At 40.1% G+C, this 18475-nt stretch overlaps 1 protein-coding gene across 7 annotated transcripts in view; it reads right to left on the bottom strand.

Annotated features, from left to right (window-relative positions):
* Positions 1 to 18475, bottom strand: part of lnx1 (ligand of numb-protein X 1) — a 60070-nt gene that overhangs the window by 10870 nt on the left and 30725 nt on the right. For 5 of the 7 annotated variants that reach the window (XM_055186860.2, XM_055186859.2, XM_055186864.2 and 2 more), the window contains 4 exons: positions 7324 to 7574; positions 4936 to 5091; positions 1976 to 2184; positions 1459 to 1848 (listed from right to left, as the gene is read on the bottom strand). In XM_055186860.2, coding sequence (XP_055042835.2) covers positions 1459 to 1848; positions 1976 to 2184; positions 4936 to 5091; positions 7324 to 7574 — 1006 coding nt within the window. The remainder of the gene's footprint in view (positions 1 to 1458; positions 1849 to 1975; positions 2185 to 4935; positions 5092 to 7323; positions 7575 to 18475) is intronic. The other 2 variants (XM_055186861.2, XM_055186863.2) reach the window with 1 other exon arrangement.

Below are 18475 nucleotides of genomic sequence, written 5' to 3'. Positions count from 1 at the left end.
TTTTCTCAAATTTGTCGCGCGACTGGACACGCCGCATCCAGTCACCAACGGTCACTGTCGCTCGTGTGCTTGGAAGTCGCCAAACTTCCGTTGAAACCAATGAGATTGCGTCTCTCTGCTACTGCTAGTCGCTGCTAATGTGAATGCAGCTTTAGGTGGTCTCTCAACCTAGTCATCCTAATCTGTTTTTGAGAGACCAAAAGCTTAGCCAGATTGGTAGGCCAGCCAAACCAGCTCATGACCAGTTTGGCCATGCTGGGAGACCCAAGCTAGACTAAGAACCAGCTTATTGCAGCAAATCCTAAAAACATAAGCCTTTTGAACCCATAAGGAGAGCACACAGAGGACAAAAACCTCCCTAAGGAGTGAACAGTTCTAAAACAATTAAAATTCAAAATAGCTTGTTCATACCCAAGAGAGAGTTTGTGCTTGGGTGCGTAATCTGCCATTACGATATGGAAGTCTAGAACGCACAATTACCATATGTTGTGATGACTACTAGCTCCCTACAGCTCAAATTCAATGTGTAACTGTATCTCTCTTGTGTGTACTTATTAAAATTAAACCAATATAAATGGAGATTGGGGAACCATGCTGCTGTATGTGCTTTGGTTTTACTCTCTTTGATTTATTTCGCTTTTGCTCTTTCTCTTATCCATCCTTGCTGTTCCATCTGAGTGCACCTCAGCTTTTTTCTCCATTAACCTTTTCCTCTCGTAACCCTGTTGTAGCTTGTGTTAGTCTAAAGCAGACACCCACTCACAATGTGGGCCGATGGCATTCGTGGGAGTCTAATGCCCTTTCGCTGCCCCCTAATTGAGTGGGCCTAGCTTGTTATCACTCTAATTGGACTAATTTAATAAGTTTCCTGCCGGTAGTTAATCCATGTCAGAAACTGCCTGCTGTGAGCGGCCATCTTGGCTCCTTGGAGACCAATCTATACCAGACAGGAAGCAGCAGACTGAAAAAATAACTTTGAGACTAGAAAGCCCCGCCACTCTTAAGAATATATTAAAAAACACACTCGCTTATTTATACACATACATTGAAATTATCTAAAGGTCAAGGATTGGCTGGTTTGGGTCCATTTACCCTTATTAGTGAATACTGTATCTAAAAACGCTGGGTTGTTTCAACTGTGGGTATAACATGGACAAATCCAACCACTTGTTTAAATTACGCTAGACAATGATTATAAAACAACCCAGGATAGGTACATTTAAACCCAACGTTTGTTTTTGCTCAAATTTTATCTAACTACGGGTTGAAACAACCAGCACTTTGTCCCTTGACAGCCATTCAAAAGCACTGTTCTGACTACATTTTATTATCGCAAACAAAATCGCTGTCTGCTGCCTTTCACATCACAGCTTGAGAGACTTTTTAATGAAGGGCTTCATACTGTTCTCAATGAGTGACAGGGCTTCACCCATTTTTTTTCTTTTCCATGCTGCTTACCTGAATAAGCAATGCAGCATGCTCAGGAGCTCCGTATCTCAGGTCGTGGCCGTTGATGGCCAGCACGCGATCATCTACCCTCAGTCTACCGTCATGGGCAGCCAGTCCCCCCTCCAGCAGGTGGATGATGAAGACGCCATGTTCATCTGGTCTGCGCACCAGCTTGATGCCCAGCTGTTCGTCCGGGACCCTCTTTACGAGGACCACATGCAGGCTGTCGTCCCGGATGGCTGAGGTGTAGGCGGGGAAGCTATCGGAGGGGGAATTGTGGTGGGACCGGTAACGGTGGCGCTGCTCTCGTAGTACGGTCAGACGCAGCAGTGTGCAGGGCTGCTTCAGAGCAGCCACTGCATAACAGTGAGGCACATTACTGATGTCTATACCATTGACCTTGAGAGAGAGAAAGAGAGAGAGAGAGAGAGAGAGAGAGAGAGAGAGAGAGAGAGAGAAATGAAGGGATCAGGAAATAAAATGTGTTGGAGCAGGCAAACCTCCAGCCAAACATGCATGTGCATACCTTGAGGATCATATCTCCAGGTAGCAGTCTTCCATCCCGAGCAATGACCCCCTCTCTGTAGATGTCCTGAATGAGGATGCGGACCAGAGGTGTCTCATTACCCCCAACAATGCTAATAGCAAGTGGTTCACAAGGATCTGCTCTGGTGATCTTAATACTGGTGAGCTCTCCATCAGGGATTAGATGATGAAGCTGAGGTAATGCAAATACTGTATGAGAGAGAGAGAGAGAGAGTCTCATGAGGTCCATCACTATCTGGTGATTCATAGAGTGCCATACAAACAATGTGTGTGCTGTAAACAGGGCATCTGTTCAGACAAAACCAGAGCCAAACATGACTTCATATATACTGTAAAAAAGCAAAAAAAAAAAAACTGTGAATAAAGAAAATAGGGAAGAAAACAATGTCATTAAAGCCTCTCAAACAAAACGAAACAAAGAAGGCTTGAAACAAAGAAAGGTTTTGAAACTAAAGAGGTCTTTCAGTGAGAAAAAACACATTTCAAACCGTATTAATCTTAGGAAATAAACCAGTTGGAGTTGTTACAGAAAGTAAAAGTTGAAGTGTTCAGACTGAGGGGCAACCTTCCGATCTATCTGATGAAGCCAATACGGACGTGACTTAAACTGCAATTCATCAACTGGCCACTAGAGGCAGGCTCCAAAAGGGAGTCAATTCCCATAGACCTCCATGTAAAAATGCCAAACTTTAAAGTAGAAAATAATATGTTTACAGCCAGTTACAAAAAGTGTTTTTGGTCTATGTCTTAATTATGCATAATTAAGGGCGTGGCCACTTGAGTGACAGGTGAACTTCCACTGCTGTCACTCATAGACTGTAAAAACAGATTTACGACGCCCGTTCACTCTTTTCCATTGGTGAAAAGTAAAGCCGCCAGGGTGCTGATATCGCGCTGACATCTTGGGTCTTGAGTCTGCGCAGTAGCGATTTCGGCACAAGTCCTGCACAGTAGTGAGCAGGAAGTAAAGCCGCGAAATCAAGGCCCCGCTCTCGCAGAATGGGCATAATCAATCACAAGCACACGCTGCACTGTTGGTTCTACTGCAAAACAACCCATTATGTCTGTGTGAAATTATATTAATTATAGAAATTTAGATATTAAATTTAAAGCTTAAATATTCTCAGTCCTCCGAAGATCCCGAGAAAAAGTCTGTTGGTGTTTTAGTGACTACTTTTCTCGGCTCAAATAGCTGTCAATCATGATGTCACACCACCGTTTTTATTGCATTAAAAAACTAAAAACAACCTTATTTTAAAAACAAACACTTGAATTTACATCAGCGTGATAAAAACTACAGTAAATGACAGAAACCAGCTTCAGAAAAAAGATATTTCAAGTGTAATTCAATTGTTTATTGGTCTCAAGTCCCATTGAACATGGGGGAGGCGAGGTTTATGACCTATACCAGGACCAGTCTGGGGGACAATCAACGTTTTGGCTTTACTTTTCAGGGCTTGTGCGGCACGCTTGCTGTCACTAGAGTTGAGCAAGGAGGGCATGGTTTCAGCAACCAGCCACCTCAGCTTCCCCCATGTCCCGCCTGGCCGCCTCTTTACCAATTTTCGGTTAACCGTGAGTGATGCGCATCCAAGATGGCGATAGCGGGCACCACCTACTTAAGGTTCACAAAAGCTTTTTACAAACCTGTGGGTGACGTCACGGACACTACCTCAATATTTTACAATCTATTGTCCAGAACTAAAGTGTTAAACATATTATCAATGACTTATAAATGAATAAAGGTTGGTTAAGGTTAGGTAAGCAGCGGATGGATAAATAGTACCTTGGGATCAGTTTAAAGTAAACTGACATAGAAAAGAAATGTTAGCTCTGTAGTAAGGACCAGCCTTATTTCTTTATAAATACATACCACTGGGTTTGATATAGAATGGAATAAAAACTGTACATTTAAATTTGATGTAACATTAAGATAAGTGATGAAATACTTCAACAAATATGTGCACAAACATATTTGTTCTGGGTGAAAGAACTACTGCACCTGCGTCTTTGACCGATGTGCTAAAGACTGCAGCTGTATTTGGTTACAATCTGTGATTTCTCATTTTTATCTAACCATCATTTCTCAATTGCTCTTGCTCTTTCGCCATGTTCTCCACAATCTACACTTTCTCTCTTTTAAAGTCAATATTTTCTCATCTGTTCTGATTGCTTGCAGGGAAAAACAAAGTGAAGCTCATTACTACAGCAACCTGAGGGTGTTACATAACACACACATACACACATCCTTCTTTAACCCCCTCACTCATTTTCAATCTCTCAAACCCACTTCACCTTCTCTGAACACTTCACTTCTCTCTCTCTCTCTCTCTCTCTCTCTCTCTCTCTCTCTCTCTCTCTCTTTCCATCTCTGACGTGCCTCGTCAGGCTCCATCTGCATTATTAAAGGACCATATGCTACTGTGGTGCTGAGCGGACCCAACCAGCCAGTCACCTTCTGACATACTCTCTCGTTTTCTATCTGCTGATATTGTTTTAGCATGATATTGAATGAATGATAATAGATGTCAGGACATTCAAAGTTCAATGCCATTTTGATTGTATGTGTTTTGATGTGCAATATAACATTACCAGAGGGATTTATACATCAATATCGGTTCTTACTATTAATTTTCATCTTTCCCCTTATAATACAGAGTTGTCTTTAATTTAGACTTGAACTTAAATCTCAAATAGCATGCGTGGTCTCTTACTTACCTCTGTTGAATTAAGACTAGTTAAACTAGAATTAGGTAGGCTATTATAAGTCTTTATAAGATACCATAAAGCATAAAAACAGCACAGTGACACTTCTTCTAAGCTGGTCTGTCACCTGGTTTTAGGTTGACAGTTTGACCAGGATGAGATATCATCTAAACTAGCTGAAAACCAGTAAGGTAAACAGCACGGTTTTTAAAGCAAGGTGCACAAGGTACTCACCCTCTGGTGGTATGTTGGCATTTCTGAGGTTGTCTCTCTCCTCTGTGGTCTCATTGACCACTGTTGTCCCACTCTTAGTCCTCCTGAGGACGCTGAATGCTCGATTCAAACGCCGGAAAGAGCGGCTACGCACCGATGTCCGGTCAAAGTTACGATCTGCAAATGAAACAATGAGAGAAATGAAGAGAGCAAGTGAGAGAGAAGTACACTTATCTGTCTAGACCTGCCTGGACATGTCTCTCACAAACTCCACTTACACTTACAGCCAATCACAGACAGGTTAACACACAGGAGCCAATCAGAGACATGTTAACACACGGCAGCCAATCAGACTAGCCCTATGTTGTGGTGTTCTAGGTTGGTGGTGCTGATTTCGAATGCTTCGCATCTGTGATGAACCGCAGCACCTGCCGGTGTCACGGGCAGACACCTGTGCTGTCCATTGTACACTGCAGTAAGATTAAAACTTTGTCCTATGCTGTTTTCTTTAGACCTGAATCAGCACAGAATAATGCAGGCCTTTTTTTCTGCATGTCTGTATAACTTGAAACATTGTTTAAGAAAGTTGCAAATAACATAATCTGCCAACACTAACCCTAAAAATACGTATCTGCGAAAACATCTAAAAACAGACTGATCTCACGGAAAGTCTTGTTATATTCACTCAAACGACTTTCTTTTTTTTTCGCATTGTTTTTTTCTATTTTCTTACCGTTGTGGCTTGGGGTTGGGGTTAGAAATTACTTTCCGTTACATTTTTAGCCATCCTAACCCAAACCTCAACTCTATCCCCATCTCCAGGCAAGAATAGTTTTAAAAACGGAAAAAAAAACATGTATAAACCAATACATAAAAGTACATCCTAACTTAACCCCAAATCTATCCCAAACCGACAATTATTTAAAATAGAACAAAAGAGAAAACAATACATAAAATGACACGAAAAAAAGTCGTGCCACGGACACGAAAAACTGTTTATAGAGATTTGTGCAAGTGTCACGAAAAAGACATTTGTGCTCAACCGTGTTACCATTTTTACAAATTTGTAATTAAAAAGGAGACAATATAGCGGTATTTATACATTTTGGGGCGGTTTCCCAGACAGGGCTTATCCTAGTCCCAGACTTAAATGCATGTTTGAGCTGCCTTAATTTAAAAATACCTTTGTACTTTTGTAAGTTTGTAAAAACTACTTAAATGCCCTAATACCGTATATCTAAGGCCTAGTCTAGGATTAATCTAAACCCTGTCTGGGAAACCACACCATAGATATATAACACTATTATACTAGTCTACATTTGAAGTTTTATGAACCTTTCATAAAAGTTGTCTTAAAATATTGAACAATACGCATTCTTGTCTTAGGACAACTTTGATGAACTATTGTGATCCACTTCAAATGCGGACTAGTGTATTTTCAAAAGTTGTTATGTAAATAAACACCCAAAACATTTTTTTTATGTGTATGCGAACGTATGCCCACAGTCTTGAAAGTATAGTTTATTTGACTCCTACGTGTACACAAACATTTGACGTATGCACATTGCGACAAAATGCAATGCATCTTCTGGGGTACATACTACATTCTTCTGTAGGCGCATATGTGACCTACACACAATGTATGCAGGGTTTAAAAAAAATGCCGGTACATGCACACTCTGATGACGAAAATTTCATCACGTATGTGGACCCTCGCGTAAGCGCAAAAACTTGACCATACTTAGGCCTTTAAGGTGGTCTAGTTTTTTTTCCCAGTCTGGTCAGCTAAGCAATACCCAGCAGAAATGACCAGGCCAGGAGACTAGATAAAACCAGCAAGACCAGTATACTAGAGTAAATGTTACTTACAAATTGCCTCTTTAACATTTAATATAATCTTTTCAATCCCTCTGTGTATCTGTCCCTCTCTTTCATTGGTTGAAGTGTCATTCTCTTTCCTGCCTCAAACTCAGAAATGCTGGTGCAGGAGCATATTTTGTGCCCATTTTCTTGGATTCACGTCTCCAGGGAATGTCAGACAATGTAACCCATCTAAGTTGCTTTGTGGAGGTCAGGAACAGGTCTCATAAAGTATTCATATGGCATATGTGAATTTATCCTACTCTCCTGCTTCTTGTTTCTTTAACATCAATAACAATTGAGGGTTTCAGTTGAGGTATAAAACTTCAGACGAGCAATGCAATCGATTTTGTAATTAATCTTTATATTAAATATGTATATTTGTTCAAAGTTATGAGTATTGAGTATTTATATATGAATTATGAGCATGTGCATACAGATACAGCTAAACAAATATACCAAATAGCACAAATCACTGGTACATTACTGGTAAAGAAAACACACTATTGCACAAATACAAAAACACACACACACAATGTGTGCACTCACACTCACTCTTCCTTGAACTGCGTGCTGCCAAGCTTGTGGTGCTACCGGATTGGCTGTTGTCTTCCACACTGGGCTCGTAGGCGGGATTAACCAATCCGGGCTCGTCCGACAGGAGAGCGAGAGCAGAGGAGGGGCAGCCCTCTCCGGGCAGGGCAGCGACGGTAAGCTCTGAGGTGCTATCCGTACAATCTTCCTCCTGAGATCGCCGTTTCCTCTCCGCGGAGAGACCATAGTGTGACGCTCCTTTACACCTGTACGAACACACACATGCGTATACAACTAGATCAGCAAGATATATTACCACCATACAATGAACGTGTCATCATTTCTTTGCCAATTAGGAACGCAAAGTCACAGAAAGGACACTATTGATAAAAGAGAGTGTTTTTGGACTGGATCCATGTAGACTTGATTCATTTACAGTAGATATGCGCTGCTACATCACTGTACGTGCGTGCTGTTGTGTCACTGATGTGTTTTGCTGCGTAAACGCAATGGAGATAAGTGTTTGCGGTAAGGCTAGATTTGATAACCAACGAACGAACACGTTTCGCCCTGGGAAGCAAATACAAGAGCAGAATATAAAATATAAAAACCTCACCTTTGAAATAAGATGCTCTGCTTTACAAAACTAATATGTCTGTTTAGGAGGACCTTATTGTACTCCCACATACTTGAATTAAAGATAATTTTTTTATGCCACTCTGGTATGTTCAGAGACATATTACTGAAAAACCATCAGCATACAGTAAGAATCCTTCAACACGTGACGAAACATGGTGGTCCAGAGTGTTTAAGTCCAAATGTAAAGTCTGATATAACCATTGGTAAGATAAAATCCAGGCAATCTTCATAATTACACTATTTAAAATAAATGCGGACCTAATTCCAGCTCTAGGATGTGAGATGGCCCATGCAGGACTTGGCGAGACAGTTTGGTGTGGTTGCCAGGGTGGGTCAAAGTCATAACTGGGTGGTTGAATTCATTGGTTCATTTCATCAAAATTGGCGAAAAGTGGCACAGTGGTTGCAAAAACACAATTAAATCAACTCATGTGACACTAAACTGAACGGTGCTACTACGGCATAACAAACACTGCTGTGGCAGACATCTCTCTCCGGGCCAGCTATAAAGGGATAAATCAATGGATGGACACATACAGACAAAAATGTGTACAGTACCAAGAGTTATACCATGCCCCTAGGACCTGGTTTAAAATAAAGCATTTTGTCTTAGTATTTATGCCTGTCATACCATACACCAGAGAAGGAGAGAAAGTGAATAAAAGTTTGGGATTGACACCGGCCGTATATCTCACTTACTGCTTAGCACTGATCGGAGTACCTCAGGTGTGCAAACTCAATAAAGTCCCTAAAGAACGAGGGCCTCTTTCTCTCGGGTTCCTTTACAGGGCAGCTGAAAAACCGAAAATCAAGTTGGGAACCTGAAGAAAGGCAATAACTTCACAGTGGTCGATCAACGGCGTGTCAATATGAAATTACACCTTTGGAGTTTTCTGTGATGAAAAACACCACTCACATATCACCCCACCTAACCCTGGTATTGAAATATGATTCAGCAGCCTAATGACAAAACCGCCCACTGAGGTAATACAATGGAATGATGACACACAGAAAGACAGATAGATGAATGGACAAGAGAGACAGACACATGAATGGACAAATTGACTGAGACACATAAATGAAAAAATTGACTGAGACAGATAAATAAGCAGAATGGCGAATGGATGGACAGACAGTTTTCTCATTTATGGATGGAGTAAGACAGACATGTAATTAAGATACAGTACAGTAGAAACATGAATGGACCAATTGACAGAGACATACAGACACATGCATGAATTGACTGGTGGATGGACAGAAATATCTCTCATTTATGGATGGAGTAAGACAGACACGTGAGTAATTAAGATACAGTAGAAACATGAATGGATGATGTGGACGAACTGACAGAGACAGGCACATGAATGGACGAATTGACTGAGACAGATGAATGATCAGATGGGTGGATGAATGAACAGACAGACAGGTCTCTCATTTATGGATTGCGGTATGGATGGAGTAGTACAGACGAGTGATTAAGATACAGTAGCAAGATTAGCTGAGTAATTTACTGCTAACTGGTCAGAACTATATAGCAAATTACAGGCACTCTTGCCCTCCTCTATTGGGCAGCGTAACTGCCTGCTGTAGCCATCAAAAGCAATTACAGTGATTACCTGAGAGTATAACATCATCTCCTTATGTTATATAACAGAGGGAATCCATGGAGACAAAGCAACATTTCAATGCAATTCTAGTTTTATTCTCTATAGGGAGAACAGTGCAGTGTACAGTATACTGTATACAGTATGTATGTAAAGAAAGAGAGATCAGACACAATGGTCTTGTCTGTTTCTTCGTTAAGGGGCTTAGACAGATGTTCATTAAAATAGGCTTTCCTGGTAAAGATAAAGTAACAATCTGTTGTCTGAAGCTATAAGTCATGTCTTTGTTCGCCTGACAGATTGAAAATCTGAAACCACAGATGCGACAGTAACACCAAAGCAAAGGTTGTGGTTTAGCCAATCATGAATTTTGGCATGTTTCATTCACTTTGCCCCCTATTTCCTCATGCATTTTCTTTGCATTTTCTCTCTCTATCTATCATTATTTCTCTTCCTCACAAACACACAGACAGGGAACCATATGGATGGGCAGCAGGGCACAAAGCAGCACACAGAGAGAGATTAACAAATCTCATGCACGTTTCCATCTCTCTCCCCAATTATTATTTAATTCGATCATTTCCCTGGACACCGAACCCAGACTCCTACGGTTTTCTTCACGTACTTCCAACAAATCTTATTCACTTCTACAGTAAGCCATCTAAGGAATATGATTAAATAATCTAATTTGCCTCCAAAGCAGTTTGAATGTCAAAAACATGTTTCAAAGCATCACAGTGAGTATGTTTACATGCACAGAATAAGCGGATAACTATCAAAAATCTCATGCGTTTACATGCAAATCAATAAACCGTCTATGCAGACAACTGCGTTTACATGGGACTTGGATATTTATCAGGTAACGTCACAGCCTATAGTACATAATAGTCATTCAAAAAGCCAATGGCATATCTGTCTTAACTCTTTCGCCGCCATTGACGAGATATCTCGTCAATCAAGAGAAAACCCTTCCCTGTCAATGACGAGTATTTCCGTCTTTCCGCAATACCGCTATTATCCACCAGGATATTATCCGCAACTTTTTAAACCCGTAAGTATTGCCCTATGGCAAGCGGCTGCATGTCCGTGTCTGTTTTAAAGATCGTTTTGAATGGGATCTCTATGAAGAGTCTGTCACAAAAATGGAATTATCTAAGCTTTTTGCTCAAAATGTGGTGTTTTTGCAGAAACCTACCCATATTCAAAAGCTGATTACAAAAGAACTACTGAAGGTAGGATGAAACGTTTTTTTTTGTTTGAAAGCAGAGGGTCTGCTCTTTCCTTTGGTATATTGTATGTTTATATATTTAAATAAGAACATTTTCTGGAAGGCATTAAACTTTTGTGAAAATCAATGAAAAACGCTGGCTGGCAACTTTTTTTAAAAACGCTGGCGGCGAAAGAGTTAAGGTGTACTGTTGGATCTCTTCTTGTGTCTGCAGAACCTGTTAATATAACATGAGTTTCTTTTTTCGCAGTTTCTCTGCCAACTGCTTCAGTTGAGCGGAGACTTTTATGCGTTACTTTGCACTTACTTCCGCTTCTGACATTTATCTTTTACACGCAGAGACATGCGCACATGGACAAAACCGTGAGAAAGCCGGTTAAGGCGTTTACATGCCACGCGAAATCGGGGTAATGATCAAAAAACTACCTCTGCCGATCGTTTTTTGCTTATGCTGTTTATGGGCTTTTCACGATAAAAGTAAACCGTTTTACGCATTTACATGATTCCCACGTGTTATCAGTTTATTAAGCATAATCGGCGTACAGTAAACGCACTCAGTGTCAAACCTGCACCATAGACAACGCTTGAGAGGTGCTTTCGAACCGCAGTACAGTTTTCGGGTAATCTACACCTTTATTCCCATACTTATTTTACTTCACTATCTACAGTAGACTGTACTGTATAAAAGATTTGTTGGTTCAACAACTTAAAAAAAAGTTACCTAGTTGCCTTAAAGTGCACCTATTTTATTGCTAAAAAATTTATTTTGTGTTTTTGGAATAATACAATGTGTTTGCGTGGCTTATGGTAAAAAAAACATTATTTTCCTCATACCGTACATTTTTTGTAGCTCCAGATTTCACTCTCTTCCTGAATCGCACAGATTTGAAAAGCTCTGTGTCCCTGATTGGCCAGCTAATCTGTACGTTGTGATTGGCCTGAATACCTCTGACGTCAGCCGTAAACGTGACACTCCTTACTATGTTTGAAAGTCACATGAGTTAACTTACAGGCTGTAAGTCCGAAGCGTAAGGAATCTGTGTATTTGTTGTAGTCCAAGGAAACAGATTTCCGTTGGAGATAATAACTCGCGTCATCGTTTACTTTTGTACCTTTTGCATATCATTAACATGTACTAACACAGACTTACACACCAAAGGAAATTTTAAATCATGAATCGGACAATGGGTGCTCTTTAAAATTTTTAGTTAATTCGACTTAAAAATATTAGTGGACTCAAAAACCAGGTAATTTACTTTTTAAGTTAAACCAACTTTTTTACAGTGCGTCTTTATGTAAAATCAACTCTTTTGTTTTTAAAAAAAGTGAAAATACTATGTTGTAGGTCTCTTCATAATGAAGTCATCTATATTTCACTGACTTCTTAATTAACTTCTGTTGGTATGTGTGTGTCTTCTACAGTATTTGTTGTTGTTTAAGCCCATATAATTGTTGGCGAAACGCACATGAAATGCACATAAATGCAACTAATAGCCCTTTTACTGCTATTATGTGCTGTTATTACATTTAACGCAATGTTAATGCATAATACTACTTTTAATCTATGTACGACACCATGTTTATGTTTGAAAGCATGCAGTGTCAAATACAATAATCCATTCCTCACTGCATACATATACAAGTGCTATCTTACAGACAGTATACTCCATCCCTTCCCCCTGAAACCTCTATAGCTATGTTGCTAATCCAGACACATGCAGTAGGATAATCACACTGCATGCGATCAGTACTCTTCTATTTGTGTACACACACACACACACACTCATACTGCAGCATTTAAAGAGGCATTGCATTTTCAAGCCAGAGACTTTAGTTGTTCGACAGACAGCTTTGCAACGCAACGCTGCACCAGCACAAAATGCATTTCTGACAAAACTGCAGCACTTTTAGTTTCAATTGACATCTGAAAACTCTGAACACTGCAGGATATTGTGTTTATCCCAGCCTACACTTGCCTCACATCTGATATAGTGGATGTGATAGTTTGAGATCGAGAAATAAAGAATAAACCAGTTATCAAGTGCCGTCTGTCAATTGGTATCAAACTCTTTGAGATGGTTTGACACGCAAGTTGTTTTCAGTTTGGACTGCTCTTACAGTACATTTATTTTAGTCTAGGACTAGTCTAATCCCTGTCCCGGAAACCGCCCCTTTATTGGCTACTTTATAGGGTGAAGAGAGAAGAGAAACACATTATGGGAAAGTGTTGATATTGGATCCATCTGATCTCTTTAATTAGTCTAACATAGAGGCAGAGATAAACGTGCAAATAAATACACACTAATCTTTGTGCGGTTTGTTAAACGAGGTGTCTTTCTCCCTATCTGTGCATAATCTGCTGATGGGACTGAAGATCAGAGCATCAGTGCAGTAAGAGGAAGATATGACGGGATTAAGAAAAGTAATAATCTTAGGGAGCAATAGACCAGAGAGGAGGGAGACGGAGATGTGCTATTTGGATCTTAGTGGTATGTAATTCACTGCCTGGAGGATTATACACTCTTAGAGAGAAATAGCAAGAAAAGTAAACTCAATTTTGAGAAATGTTTTTAAATCCCCCAGGATACAACCTGTTATACTTTTATGATCTTGGTGACCTTTTAAACTTTAAACCCTGCATTTACGCCCTGACTGCCATTTTAATTAGTCTGGATTGCGGATTAAAGCATAATGTGATTCAGTTAAAGGCGCAGTGTGTCATTTCAGAGTCTATGTGATGTTTTTTTTTAATATGCTTTGAGACAAACCATGTGCAAATTCATCACTCAACACCATTGCTGAGTATTTTCTCCATAAAAATGTCACAAACATGTAACCAATCAACACAGTTGAACGAGTGAGCTATAGATGTGTGCCGCATAGATTCAGCACCGAAATTATTACAGCACTGCTGCTGTAGCTCTACTTCTGTGATGCTCACACATGCAGTGTGTATGCTTTAACCTGTTAACATCACCTAAAGGATTATTAGGAACACCTGTTCAATTTCTCATTTATGCAGTTATCTAATCAACTAATCACATGGCAGTTGCTTCAATGCATTTAGGGGTGTTGTCTTGGTCAAGACAGTCTCCTGAACTCCAAACTGAATGTCAGAATGGGAAAGAAAGGTGATTTAGGCATTTTTAAGCGTGGCATGGTCGTTGGTGCAAGACGGGCCGGTCTGAGTATTTCACAATCTGCTCAGTTACTGGGATGTTCACGCACAACCATTTCTAGGGTTTACAAAGAATTGTGTAAAAAGGGAAAAACAGGAAAAAACTTTTCTGTGGGCGAAAATGCCTTGTTGATGCTAGAGGTCAGAGGAGAATGATCTGACTGATTCAAGCTGATAGAAGAGCAACTTTGACTAAAATAACCACTCGTTAAAACCGAGGTATGCAGCAAAGCATTTGTGAAGCCACAACACGCACAACCTTGAGGCGGATGGGCTACAACAGCAGAAGACCCCACTCGGGTACCACTCATCTCCACTACAAATAGGAAAAAGAGGCTACAATTTGCAGGAGCTCACCAAAGTTGGACAGTTGTAGAGTTCACTGTACTAAAATGGCCCCCACAGTCACCAGATCTCAACCCAATAGAGCATCTTTGGGATGTGGTGGAACGGGAGCTTCGTGCCCTGGATGTGCATCCCACAAATCTCCATCAACAGCAAGATGCTATCCTATCAATATGGGCCAATATTTCTAAAGAATGCTTTCAGCACCTTGTTGAATCAATGCCATGTAGAATTAAGGCAGTTCTGAAGGCGAAAGAGGGTCAAACACAGCATTAGTATGGTGTTCCTAATAATCCTTTAGGTGAGTGTATATTTGTATGGTCCGAGCTTGTGCGATTGAATGGAGACGGTGACTAATTCACATATTCATATCTATGGTCTGAGTTGGTGTGACTGAGAAGAGGCAAGGGCTAATTTAAATATTCATAGATACTAAATACTAAAGTAGATACTAAAAAATACTAAATTTATAGATACTAAATGAAAAATGGGTGTAGAGTTACATTCAAGCTGTTTTAAAGCATAAAGAAATTACTGTTACAGGAAACACTTTTATATATGCTATTATGATGCTCAAAGATGAGTTTTAAGAGATACAAAAATTGACTGCATTTTAATGTTAAAGGAGAACACCACTGTTTTTCAATATTTTACTATGTTCCTACCTCAACCTACAATCTTTGTACTGTGCCTTGTGAATGTGTTAGCATTTAGCCTAGCCCCATTCATTCCTATGGCTCCAAACAGGGATGAATTTAGAAGCAAACAAACACTTCCATGTTTTCCCTATTTAAAGACTGTTACATGAGTAGTTACACAAGTAAGTATGGTGGTTAAGTAACTTTTGTTTAGAGCCATAGGAATGAATGGGGCCAAGCTAAATGCCAACACATTCACGAAGCGCTGTACAGAGATTAAACGTGAATGCAAAAAAAAGAAAGGCATGTATTAATTCAAGTTTATAACGAACAACAACTTGACAGCCAACGATCACCATGCATTTTGTTAACGCAGATGTGACGTTATGCTAAAGTAAGTCACAGATCAAGGCTTAGTATTTACACAGTCTCTGCAAATTATCTTGGGATGGGAGGAAGTTATTCAATATTGACACGCAGTAAACAGGAAAACTGGTGATGATAGTGTATCTCATTTAGGACTGATTGCTCATCACACATATTATTGCATCCTGGAGTGTGCGACTGACACACCCTGAGAGATATCTGATTGAAATGATTCATCAAAAGAGAAAAATAACTCATAAAATAGAGTCAAACCACTGCTGCTGAGGTGACTCAAAGGTTGCTAAAAATACAAACCAAAAAATCCCTCCCATGCGCACGCTGACATCATTTGGATACGAATGCACTCACTGACACCTTGAACAGGTTCTCCCATACTTTTTCTCATCCTATGAAACAGTATCATGTGACCTACTCAGCCGACCAATGACGTCACACTGGCAGCCTGCAAGGACAGTTATCTCTCTCCCCTTCTGTCTCTCTCCTTTAGTGATCCACCCCTTCTCTTTTATTGTTTATTTATATCTTCTACACTTTTTCTACATTAACACTCCTCCCCCCATTTCTCTCTGATGAGAGCAGCAGGATGAAGACAGCAGCAGATTTATGTTCATCCCTCTATCCCCCACCAGCCCCCCACCGCCAACCGAGCGACCGCATTGACTTTATTTCTCTCTCTCTCTCGCTCTGTGGAATCGGGGCAGTGATCTGCTTTAGTTATCCAGTGTGTGCACGGCAACACAGGGAATGGGATGGAGTTAACATTGAAACCTATTTACTGTAGACAATTAGATGCAACTGACCCAGTCCCAAGTGGGCACAAACAGGCACAACATGCCAAACAGTAGATTCACAGTTTGACCTCTGCATGTGCTCCATTCATGTGCTGTGCTATTGTGTGATGCACAAATTCATTCACAGCTAGCCAAGGACAGCCGTGACAAACCTCTGTAAATGAATTATACAGGTAACATGCCTTAGTTCACTAAGTCGATGTTTGTGAGGTATGTGTGCGTACCTGTGCAGTGCATGTGTGTGCACGTGCATGCTTTATACCGATGGTTTGCGGTATAATATACATCTGCTCAAAGCGCGTGTCTATTCACACTTTATCTTCACTTGAGCAGCTCTGCATGGCCTAGTTTTCCAGAAATCTTCACATATGCGGTCTTCAAAGCCTATAGCACTGTGACATAAAGAGATCTTGCATCACTGCTTATGCTGTTATAAATGCATCATGTATATTCAGATGGGACCAGATTATGTTTTCCAGATTTTTGACCAAAGTGCATTTTGTCTAGTGCAACTTCCAATACATGTATTTGTATCTTCCATAGCTGAAAATAGTTCATAGTTGAGTTTAAACGTCTTTCAAAAATTTTGATAATTTTTTTTCATATAGATATACAGTACTGTGCAAAAGTCTTAGGCCACCATCACTAGCCTTGCTGATTTAGCAAAGTTTTAATGTCCATCCATATTTAGTTTTCACTCTTTCTTAAGATACAAACAGAAAATACAGGAAATATGTTCACAAAATTAAAAACAAAACAATTTTCAGGACTAAATGTCTTGCATCAGTCAGTATTTAGTGTGACCTCTCTTGGCACTAAACACATCTCAAGCTTTTTTGAGGAGACTGAAGTCCTGAAGTCATTCGATTAGAATTAGAAATTAAGATTTAATTTTATTTAAGTTTAAGAGGTCCTGCAGTTGCCTGCTATTGCTCAAGTGCAAGGGGAGTTTACTAGACCCCAAAGCCGCCCGAACACTGAATGTGTTTTTGGCTGTATGTGCAGTATGGGAGGAGTTTTCATATCTTTTATTCCTGCTCACCAACCTGTACATACTGTATTTTCCATGCAAACAGAAAAGCTCATCTACTGTAGGCTAAACTGCTTAGCTCTTTCCCAGAATGCAAAGCAGCGACAGGGCAGCCAGTGCAGGTGCAAATCCAGCCCTGAGCTCAGGTGCTGAGCAGGGAAAGATCTCTGCCAACTTTCTGTCTCAGATGCAGCTAAAGTGTTGAATTAGCAACAGCTTTTTTGCTCTTCCTGATCCTCATCATCATTAACCTGATAAGAAAGGCAAGAGGACGCAGAGCAACTGCAGAAAAGACTAAAAAACGTACAGCGATCTGTAAGTCTGGCTTAACTGCTTAAAGACAGTGCCGTGTTTTACTCTCTGCGAAGAGTATATCTTATTCTTTACCCATAATGAATAATGTTTCTGTTGCTCAAATGAGCATCACGTTAGCAATACAAAAGGTCATGGGTTCGCACCCCAGGAAATGGAAATACTGATAAGAGGTATGGTAATATTTATTGTAGTGCAAAAGTCATTTTGGATAAAAGTGTCAAATGAGTGAAATTGCTATAAAAGAGTGATACTGTAGTTAATTGGTAAAGTGTGATTCTGCTATCAACAAGAATGTTGGCTTAACTCCCACAGAACTTTAATATATATATATATATATATATATATATATATATATATATATATATATATATATATATATATTTCATAATTAAAGTGTGTGTGTGTGCTCATCCTCCGAAAACAAACGCAAAATATTTATTCCGAGGGGCAACTTTCCGATCTGTCTGATGAAGCCAATACAGAAGTGACTTAAACTGCTATTCATCGACTGGCCACTAGAGGATCCAAAAGGGAGTCAATTCCCATATACCCCCATGTTAAAATGGCCAACTTTACAGCAGAAAATAATATGTTTACAGCCTGGTACAAAAATAATTTTTGGTCTGTATAGCTAAGTTTGCCCTTAATGAGAACTGTGAGAAGGGTGAATTTTTTTGTAACTCCCCCATTTAAATTATATTAGCCTTAAACTTCTGCATAATTAAGGGCGCAGCCACTTGAGTTAGGGGTGAACAGGCACTGCGGTCACAAGAATCGAGCTAGGTGGGCATGGTTTCAGCAACCAGACACCTTAGCTTCACACGTCCCGCCTCTTTAGCCATTTTCGGATATCCGTGAATGATGCGCAATGACGCGCAGCAAAGAAGGCTACGTCAGGCAAGCCTACTTTAAGCTTCAAAAACGATCATCTTCAGAAACCAATGGGTAACGTCACGGACACTTTTCCCAACCGGGTCATGACGAGTTGCACGCGGTAAGTAAGACTTCTGTC

Source organism: Misgurnus anguillicaudatus, chromosome 18 (genome assembly GCF_027580225.2).
Source record: "Misgurnus anguillicaudatus chromosome 18, ASM2758022v2, whole genome shotgun sequence".
NCBI classification, from domain to species: domain Eukaryota; kingdom Metazoa; phylum Chordata; class Actinopteri; order Cypriniformes; family Cobitidae; genus Misgurnus; species Misgurnus anguillicaudatus.
This window is presented reverse-complemented; position numbering and strand designations above follow the sequence as displayed.